Raw genomic sequence first — 10252 nt, 5'->3', positions numbered from 1 at the left:
GTTGTTGAATTTTGTCAAAGGCCTTTTCTGCATCTATTGAGATAATCATGTGGTTTTTGTCTTTGGTTCTGTTTATATGCTGGATTACATGTATTGATTTGCGTATGTTGAACCAGCCTTGCATCCCAGGGATGAAGCCCACTTGATCATGGTGTATAAGCTTTTTGATGTGCTGCTGGATTCGGTTTGCCAGTATTTTATTGAGGATTTTTGCATCAATGTTCATCAAGGATATTGGTCTGAAATTCCCTTTTTTAGCTATGTCTCTGCCAGGCTTTGGTATCAGGATGATGCTGGCCTCATAAAATGTGTTAGGGAGGATTCCCTCTTTTTCTATCGATTGGAATAGTTTCAGAAGGAATGGTACCAGTTCCTCCTTGTACCTCTGGTAGAATTCGGCTGTGAATCCATCAGGTCCTGGACTCTTTTTGGTTGGTAAGCTATTGATTATTGCCACAATTTCAGAGCCCGTTATTGGGAAAATGACCTCATCTTAAATCCAGTTGTGATGTATGACATTAACTGAATTCAAATTCAAACAAGCTGTTCTTAAAAATTTTGAGACAATATATGAAGTAGGAACTTCATATATTGTTGGTTCCATTCATATATTTGAGACAATATATGAAGTTGCAAGTTATTAACCTGAGCCTCTGTGCTCTGTGGTACAATGGGGATAGCAACAACAATATTTCATTGAGTTGTGCTGAGGCTGAAATGATGTCATCCACCCAAGGTCCTTACCAGCATGCCTGGCCCCTAGGCTCTTTATAGCTATTGGCTGTCAATTACTGGTCAAATGAATAGGGAGGAAAGAAGCTATGATCTGGAGGCCGCCTCAAGGAGTGAGGAGAAAGAACAGCAACCCTGCCTCCCACCAGGAGGAACTTGGGCTGTATGCAAATAAACAGCCTCCATTTGAAAGGGCTGCAGGGAGGTGGGATCCTCTGCAGAAAGCCAGGTTTCTTATTTATTTATTTATTTATTTATTTATTTAGTAGAGATGAGGTCTCACTATGTTGCCCAGGCTGGTCTCCAACTCCTGGCTTCTAGTGATCCATCCACTTCAGCCTCCCAAAGTGCTGGGATTACAGGTGGGAGTCACTGCACCCAGCCCCAGCAGCTTCTTGACATGGGGCCAACAGATGGCCAGCCCCAGCCATAAGCCATCTCCCTCAGGTAGGGCTTTTTCCTAGTATTACATGCTCAGTTGTACTGGCCTTGGCCAGCTCTCTGGCTACCTACGTTGGACCCCTTCAGATAACAGTTCTTGTTCCTGCCTGAATTGGCTGGCCAGCCTGAGTGGACCCTGACATTTATAACTGACCTGAATGCCTTACTGCATTTGTGGTCAAACTACAGCTAACAGCAAGAGCATGGACTATAAGGAGGCTGTGATCTCCGTCCTGTCTTCCAGGAAGGTAAGCCCTGTGGGTCTGGTCAGTATTGGAGTAACTGCTAGAAAGAAGTTACATGAAAACATGTAAGCAAGACCCAGAGCTTGCTCCTCAGGGAGACCATGACTCATTTCCTCCAGATCTCATCTTTGTCCCAAGACATGCAGAATGTTAGTACATGCCAACCACTAGTAACACCTATATTTGACATCTGACCCCTACAAGAAAAAATAGGTTCTCAGTGGATTCTGAGCAAAACAAATTCACAGTAAGCTGAGCTGTATTCGTCTGTTTCTGTAAAGAACTGCCCAAGACTGGGTAATTTATAAAGGAAAGAGGTTTAATTGACTCACAGTTCCACATGGCTGGGGAGGCCTCAGGAAACTTATAATCATGGCGGAAGGGCAAGCAAACACGTCCTTCACATAGTGGCAGGAGAAAGAAGTGCAGAGCAAAGCGGGGAAAAATCACTTATAAAACCATCAGATCTCAGGAGAACTCACTCACTATCACAAGATCAGCATAGGGGTAACCGCCCCCATGATTCAGGTGCCTTCCACCAGGTCCCTTCCACAACACAGGGGGATTATGGGAACTACAATTCAAGATGAGATTTGGGTGGAGACACAGCTAAACCATATCAACGGCCTAAAAGGCAAAGTTGCCTATATCTCATTCAATAAGGACAAAAGAGTGAGCGTGTATTAGGAAACTTCAACCTTGAGCTACAGTTTTTTGAATGTTGTCAGTAGGACAATGGGTGGAGGAAGGCAAGAAAAGAATATAAAGACCCTCCAGCTCTCCCCTCTTTCTCAAGTACGAAGTGTGACCAGTTCTGTTCCTGAACCAGGAAGCAAATGAGAGGAATCAAGTAAGTTTCAGCCCTCTGGGAACTCTTTCCTGTGTTTTCATCCATAATCATCCTTGTGTTATTTGGATTTCAGACACCTCTGGTTTCCTAGCACAGGGATCCTGAAGGATATATCAAAGTAGATGCATAGGGACCAGCAGACTGAGAGGCCACTGGTCTAGGCAAGAGGCCATGGCTCCTGGGGTTGTGGACATGCCTGAAGAGCCACCCATTCTGAAGGACCACAGGGAACAATGAAAAGACACCTGCCCAGCACAAGGGGCTTGAGACCTTGGCCCCAATCTCCCTGACAACCTGTGTCTCAATGACTTCCCTTCCTTTTCTCCCCCATGCTTTTGGTGTAACCAGGAAGAAGCCAGAAGAATCGAACACACATTCCTTTTTTGGCAGTTTAATATAATTTATTAACTTATCAGTCCACTCCATCTCAAAATACGATTTGACCAGCTTTAAGAGATGTACATAACAGCACAAAAATAAAATAAAATAACAGAAAATGGGGAAGTGAAAGCAAAGCCAAATAAAATGAAGCCAGGGATTGGTCCACAAATTGCAAAACAAAAGGGCCTGTTCAGGTTTTAGAATTGGACATTAAATCCCTGAGCCTCTTGATGGACAAAATTTAATCCATTTTAATTTCACAGTCCCCAAGAGGGAATTAAAATCAATCGCAAATGTCTCATTTCTGTAAGGATTTAATTGGTAGAGAAAGGTCCCTGGAGATGACACCTGTGCTTCCTGTTTCTCCAGGACACATCAGCCGGGTTGAGCGTGAGCTCCTGCCCCTACTCCTGATGCTGGCGCTCCAGCCTAGCTGGCCTTACCTCTCCATCCATTTCTGGGAAACTTCAGGAACAGGGTTGGGTTTGCGGCCTCATACGCGGTCATGAACAAGCCCTTTCCTCTCAAGTGCTGTCCACAGAGGGATTCTCTCCTGCCCTGGCCCCCTGGGTGACGTCTGCAGTGGAGGGTTTCAAAGTGTCTCACCATCACTTCCTGCTGGTCCCCAGTGCCTATAAATATGCGGAAGCTTCTCTGTGGTCCATGAATCCCCCCAAAGCACTGAAGCCAAGTGTGTTCTATGTGGAAGGAGAAGACTACTTTCTCCTCTGTGCCACATTTGTCACCTGCCACCAAGTGAGGGCTCCCTGAGCCCCAGTGACTCGAGATTCTAGTGGTCACAGCTCTGCCAGCCTGGGCCTGTGGCTCCTCTCCTGCCTGGGCTCAGATACATCCGTCATGCTGCTCCAGGACCAGCTTAGAGAGTGATTCTTGTTTTCCTGATCCCCCTTCCCATGGCCCTCACCCTCTAGGTGGCACAATTTTTATGGGGTATTTTTCTACAATGAAAACATAAAAAAAAAAAAAAGAAGTGACTTTAGAAATAAGTATCATGTAATGGCAGGCATGATCAGAAGCATCTTTACACACAGAGAGAATCACCAACAGCACCCTGATTAGAAAATCAATGTCTATGTGAATCCCTAGTCGACTATAGCATGTTTAGGTAAAATTATCTAACTGGATTCTTCTTTTTACTCTTCTAATGCTCTTGACTTAACCAAGTGGCTCTTAAAACAAAGAAGCTCTCAGCTTTGAGAAGTGGGGGAACCGAACACACACTGAAAAGAACTGGGACCTCTCAAACTCTGTCTCTTCCTCCAAGCAGCATAAAATGGGGTTACTGGGGTGCAGGCTCCTGTAGGGTTCTAACAGAGACTAGGTGAGAGATGCGGCACACAGAGGTGAGGAGAAAGGTCACCCACTCAGCTGCAGCATGGGGTGGGGGAAGCAACAATAAGGTAAGGAAGGAACGTGCCTTTGCCCCCCGAAAACATGCATTTATTTGGAGGTAAGTGCAGGCTTGCTGAAAGTCAGAGGGAGGGCAAAATGATGCTAAAGACATGCTAGCAGTAATATTGATGCTGGGAGTGTGAAGAAATAGCCAGGAGCTGTGGGGCAAAAGGCTCCAGTGTCTACCATCCCAGGCCTCCAGGCCCATTTCAAATCCCTCCTCTCCTGCAAAGCCTTCCCTGCACTCCCACTGCATGGAGCACTAACCTCTTGTAGCAGATTGGGGCAGGGGCTTGAGATTGGTGTTTGCTATTAACAGGTGGGGGAGCTGAGCGATGCCCAAATGGAGGATGGGATCAAAACTAAGGTTAAGGTGAGCTTTGGGAGGCTGAGGTGGGAGGATCGCTAGAGGCCAGGAGTTCAAGATCAGCTTGGGCAACGCAAGACCCCCATCTCTCCAAAAAAAAAAAAAAAAAAAAAATGAGGTAAGGGAATATTTTGAATGATTAATTTTGACTTTAGATATTGACTCCATTCAGAAAGAGACCTCTCAGGCAGCTGGGTAACTCCAGCCCAACTGGAAATGCTCTTAGAAGGGAGAAAGTATTGGCAGAACTGAGTCCAGGATGAGTCCAGTGGGTAGGTCTCTCCAGGCACGTGCAGGGGATGCTTGGATGGGAGCCACTGAGTGTCTACATCAATGCGTGTGCTGAATGGGCAGGCCAAGAGCCCCATGATGGGTGACGGTAGACACGGGGGCTGTGAGACACCCAGGAGTCACCCAAGCACAGCTGGTTGGCAGGCAGCTGGGCTCCTAAGAGGAGAGACCACAGCAGTACACAGATCTGGAAGTCATTAGCATCTACACAGAAGAAAAGAGAGAAAGAAAAGAAAAGAAAAGAAAAGAAAAGAAAAGAAAAGAAAAGAAAGGGAAACAGAGTGAATGAAGAAGCAAGCCTAGGACAGGACTCTGGAGTACAAAGACCCAGAACAGCCTGGGAGAGGCAAGTTCACCTGCAACACCCACACCCACTCCAGACATCACTGCCTTCATTACTTCAAAACTGCACCCCTGTCCCCAAAGGGTGTTACTCCCCTTCAGAAAGTGACTCAATTCTTTTCTGCAGCCTGAAAGCAGAGAGCTATCCCCACTGGGGGCCCCAGAACAAGATGAGGCAGGACGGACTACGCAGAGCACCTGACTACACTATTTAGCATGGAGGGACCCTAGCTGCTTTACTCTGCTTCTGGGAGGAGGCTACAGGGGACAATAAGGCCAAGGCAGCCATGACCATGAGTTCAGCTGCTGAGGTCAAGGCCTAAGAAAAAACCGAGTATCTGAAAAAGTCTTGGCCCCTCCTTTCCCCACCCCTACCTTTGGGTATGCTGCCTCCTGGGGGTCTGAGAAATGGGAGGCCTAAGGTCCTTTAGGTACCTTTTTGTCACTTCAGAGGAGCCAATGCCCTTCTTGGAGTGGAGGGTGAAGAAATCAAGGGGAGGCAGCCATCTGGGGAGATGATCCTGCCTTTAGCAGCTCACATGATGTAACACCCTCCCAGGGCAGCATTTGCTGGTTTGGTTTTCCATAACCAGGGTCTGACCTGTGGCCAGGAAGGCTGAGAAACTGTCCACCCATTCTGCAGGGTGAATCTACTTCCCAAGAACAGAATCACGCTAGCAAAGCTCAGGGTGTGTAAAATCAGATGTCAGTCTTTCTGAGCAGCACAGACCTACTGGAGGGCACCTGGGTGCCCAGCAAGCTCGTGGGTACACAGCAAGCCTGGAACACTGAAGCCCCCTGAAAGAGTGCTTCTTCCAAAGGAAGTCGGGTAGACAAGGAGGAAGGGACCACCTGGGCCATTTTCTCTCCTGGCCCACACTGGCCTTGCTTTCATGACTGAACCTCTATTAAGATTCATGAGACAAGAATGGCAGATAATAAACATCAAAACTGTTCACTAAAGATATGAGACACTAACACACTACCAAGCCAAGGGGAAAGGGTGACCAAGTGGAGAGAGGACTACCACCTCACATCCACACAGAGCTCAGCTTGACTTCCACAGTGAGGGCTCCAGAAAACTCAGGGCTACATGAAGAATCAGGCATCAGTAACAAGGAAGACAGGGTCCAAAACATGATGGTAGGGGGTGGGAGTGGGGAATGGTCTAGATCTCCTTCGAGGGCCATCTGCCTCTCCATTCAGCACTATCAAGTAGCTCTGTCCTAGGCCCAATACTTGAATCTGAAATTCTTCCTTTCTCATTAGTTTAACTACTCCACATACACAGATCTCTAGTCCTAGCCTCTCCCCTAGCTTCTAGCCAACATCGAAATGCATAGCATGCATACCATGATTTCCCTTAAGCACCTCAAGTTCTAGACATCCCAAACTAAATTTCTCATCTTCTGCCTTCCTGCTCTATCAGCCTCTCCTCCTTGTGCTCCCAATTCTGAATGAGGACATGCTCTACCCAGTCACCAAAGGCATTCTAGCTTTCCTCTGATGTCCTCCCATCTGCCTCTGAGACCTTTCCCATTCATTCCCTCCTCCTCATGTCACCACTGCTGTAGTTCAGACTCTAGCCTTTAGCTGAAATACCACAACAGTGTCCCAACAGGCCATCCTAATTGCAGCGTATCCAAGTTCCATTCAGCTGTCAGATTTCAACCATGCACATCTGAACATTGCCCCGGGCCTGGTGTTGACACTCCATTCATATGTGAGGTCCTCAGTGACCTTGCCCCAGCACTCTTCTAATATCGGCTCCCTGTTCCCAACCTCCCATCATACAACCCCACCCTGAATCCATGCTATTCCACACAACAGTGCCTTTCCCTGGAACTCCCTCCCTCTCCCTCACCTCGGGATCCTTCCTCTCAGCTCACATTACTAGACAGTTATCACTGTATTCCTGCAGTTACTGACATCTGCTGACTTCTATCCAGGGTTCATCCCATGACCCCTGCCCCGCAGAGATAACGTGGGCCAGAAAAGGTAAACTGGGGGGGAGTTGATGGTGATCCTAGTGGGGCTGGTTCTTGGGAAAGGAAGTTCTGAAGCAGGGGAAGGGGTTAAGAAGGGATATCACTCTGTGGAAGTAGCAAATCTCTCCACTGGCTTCCTCGCATGTTAATAAAAGTTCCATTCTTCAAGGCTGCTTCACATCCACTATCTGATAGGTACTTCCCCAGCCCATGAACCAAGCAGGTTATGAATACATCCCAGTGTCATAAGAGGATGGCAGGAGGGGGATTTTCCTTTAAAGTCCTATGGAAACCGAAGTCCTTGGTCAACAGTTTTAAACTCTTCTAAGGAGAAACTCTGGAGGCCAAAGTGCTGCAAATGTTAAAACCATCCTATGTGAACCTTTCTAACTTAGCCTGTCCATGTGGGAGGCAAGTCTTAAGGGCCAACATACAGAAAGCCCTGGGCAGGCCTGGGACAGGATGGCTCAGGGTAAAATTGTGCCAAGAACCTGGAACGTAGAACAGTGGTCAAGGCCCTCTCAGTAGATGACCCTATACACCAGCACCTTCCACCTGTCTTGGCATGGGGACCAAGAACAAAGCTTCTGCTTGCCAAAAGGAAAAGCCAGACAGGCAAAAATGTAGGGACCCCAGGCTTCTGTTAGGGTTAACCTATGATCAGCCAAGCGTGGCAAGAAGTAGGACTGTCCCCTGAGAAAAAGAGAACTCTTAGATCCCATTTCCTTAGCCAAAGCACTATCTTATTGGAAGAAAAATTACTTAGGCCACATATTTTTCCCAATCTCAACCCACCTATATCTCTCACTCATATTATTGCGAAGATGGAAACTCACATCAAGTATTTTGATAATAGCTCATCCTTGCTCAAATCACTTCACCAATTCTGGATATCCCAAGTCCTTTAATCCTTAGGGATTCTCAGTTTCCATATTTGTTTAAAAAATTCAAAATGTGGAAATTTCATAACAGGAAATGTGGTCTACAAAGTGCATTGAGATTCTGGCCCCTAAGTTACCTAACATGAATGGGAGTTCATTGTAGCAATAAGAGCATGATAGACTCAAGACAGACAGATCTGTTGAATCCTGCCTCTCCCACTTACAGATGTGTGACCAGTGCAAGTTATTTAATTTCCCAAGCCTCTAGGAAATGGGGAGAAAGTTAGTACTTATCTCCTGGGGCTGTTGTGAAGATTAAATGAGATGATGTATACAAAGTTCTTAGCACAGAGCTTGCCAAAGAGCAACAGCTCAATAAACACCAGCTATTGCTGCTATTAATGATTTTGTAATGATGTCACTGTTCTTCCTACTCTGTGCTGAGCTCACAGTGGCCTGCTCTAGGCCAACTCCTCTCACACCAGTCTCGACATTCTCCCCTGAGGATACGCCCCCAATGAGAAAGTATGAGAACCACTGCTGATGGGGTGGATTACACATGGACGGTGTGAAGGCACAGTGAGAGTTTGGAATCACCGCTCAGGACCACTAATCTAACTCTCATCTCCTAAGTTGCCAGTTTGGCTCAAATACTGACACAGCTCTTACATGAGAGCAAATACAAGGACAGTCTGAGGATTCTGTATGGGTCTTTACAGAAGAAAAACAAATTACACTTAAAAGTGCCTTCAAATCTGGATCCGTAGTATTTGTAATTCACTTCCAAATTACCTGGTTTATACCAAGATAACTTCCCTGGGTACACACCAAGCTTAAAAATTGGAAAGTTTCTCTCTAGCATACATCTTATGATATAAGATATATACATTGAGTCCTCTTTTGTTGTTGAGGAAACTGTCCCCTACGATGCCTTCCCTCCTGCGTGGGTTCTCCGGTGAGCACTGAAGTGGGAACTGTTGTTGAAGTCTTTGCCACACTCTGTGCACTTGTAGGGTTTCTCTCCTGTGTGGATTCTCTGGTGAATAATAAGACTGGAGCTCTGGTTAAAGCATTTCCCACACTCTCTGCACTTATACGGCTTCTCTCCTGTATGAATCCTCTGGTGAGTAATGAGGTTAGAACGGTCACGGAAGAATTTTCCACACTCAAGGCATTTGTAGGGCTTCTCTCCTGTGTGTACTCTCTGGTGTGTGATGAGCTTGGAGCGCTCACTGAAGCACTTCCCACAGTCCACACATTTATATGGCTTCTCTCCAGTGTGGGTGCGCTGGTGGTTGGCCAGGGTGGAGCTCTTACTGAAGCTTTTCCCACATTCGGCACATTCATATGGTTTCTCTCCCGTATGGATTCTTTGGTGACTAATGAGGGCAGAGCTCTTAGAGAAGCTTCTTCCACATTCAGAACACTGATAAAGTTTCTCCCCTGAGTTCGTGCTGTGTGGTCCAGGAGAATTCAAGTCCTTACTGATACTTTGAGGTTGTTCAGGAGCCGTCTCCTCTGTAGAATTCCTCCAGTGAGCACTAAAAGACGGGCTTTGGGCAAAGTTTCCCCCAGGCTCACTACACTGGTCAGGATTTCCTCCCAAGTGGATTCTCTGATGCTTCAGAAGGTTTGAGCTCTGGTTGAAGCTTTTCCAACATTCTCCACATTTATAGGGCTTTTCCCCCGTGTGGATTCTCTGGTGAGTGATGAGATTAGAATGGTCACTAAAGCTTTTCCCACATTCAAGGCATTTATAGGGCTTCTCTCCAGTGTGGATTCTCTGATGGGTATTGAGGTTAGAGCGGTCACTAAAGTTTTTTCCACATTCAAGGCATTTGTAGGGCTTCTCACCTGTGTGGATTCGCTGGTGGGCAATGAAGTGGGAGCTCCGACTGAAGCTCTTCATGCATGTGTCACACTTGTAGGGTTTCTCCGCAAGGTAAAGGCCTTGATGGTCAATAAGTTTTTCTAAGTCCTCTTCAGAAGAACTTTCTTGCCACTGTTCCTGTGAGGGATTTCCCCACTGCCCTTCATCTTCATTTTCATTTTCACTGTCTTCTCCCCATTCAAGAGGTTGGCAAACAGCTTCTATAGGACATTTTGATAAGGCTCCAGGCAAATCCTCAAAAATGTCCTGCTCTGAAATCTGGTCTTCATCCTCATGCCTCATTTCAAAATCTGAAAAAATCGACAGAAATGCTGTTTTTCTTCACTCATTAGTTAGCATGTGTGTGTGTGTGTGTGTGTGTGTGTGTCTGTATTGTACATCTGTGAATTTGGCTAACATGAATTTGATTCTTATATCTTCTATCGCACAT

At 46.4% G+C, this 10252-nt stretch overlaps 2 protein-coding genes across 6 annotated transcripts in view; one reads left to right on the top strand and one right to left on the bottom strand.

Moving 5' to 3' along the window:
- Positions 1-10252, top strand: part of CSMD2 (CUB and Sushi multiple domains 2) — a 701208-nt gene that overhangs the window by 675208 nt on the left and 15748 nt on the right. The window lies entirely within an intron of this gene.
- The window catches only part of ZSCAN20 (zinc finger and SCAN domain containing 20), a 32680-nt gene continuing 22720 nt past the window's right edge, over positions 293-10252 (bottom strand). For all 5 annotated transcript variants that reach the window (XM_058443458.1, XM_032160168.2, XM_058443460.1 and 2 more), the window contains one exon: positions 293-10112. In XM_058443458.1, the coding sequence (XP_058299441.1) occupies positions 8854-10112 (1259 nt within the window). In that variant the 3' untranslated portion in view covers positions 293-8853. The remainder of the gene's footprint in view (positions 10113-10252) is intronic.

This window comes from Hylobates moloch, unplaced genomic scaffold (genome assembly GCF_009828535.3).
Source record: "Hylobates moloch isolate HMO894 unplaced genomic scaffold, HMol_V3 SCAFFOLD_8, whole genome shotgun sequence".
In the NCBI taxonomy this organism is placed as follows: Eukaryota; Metazoa; Chordata; class Mammalia; order Primates; family Hylobatidae; genus Hylobates; species Hylobates moloch.
Note: the sequence above shows the minus strand (reverse complement) of the source record. Positions and strands in the feature narration are given on the sequence as shown.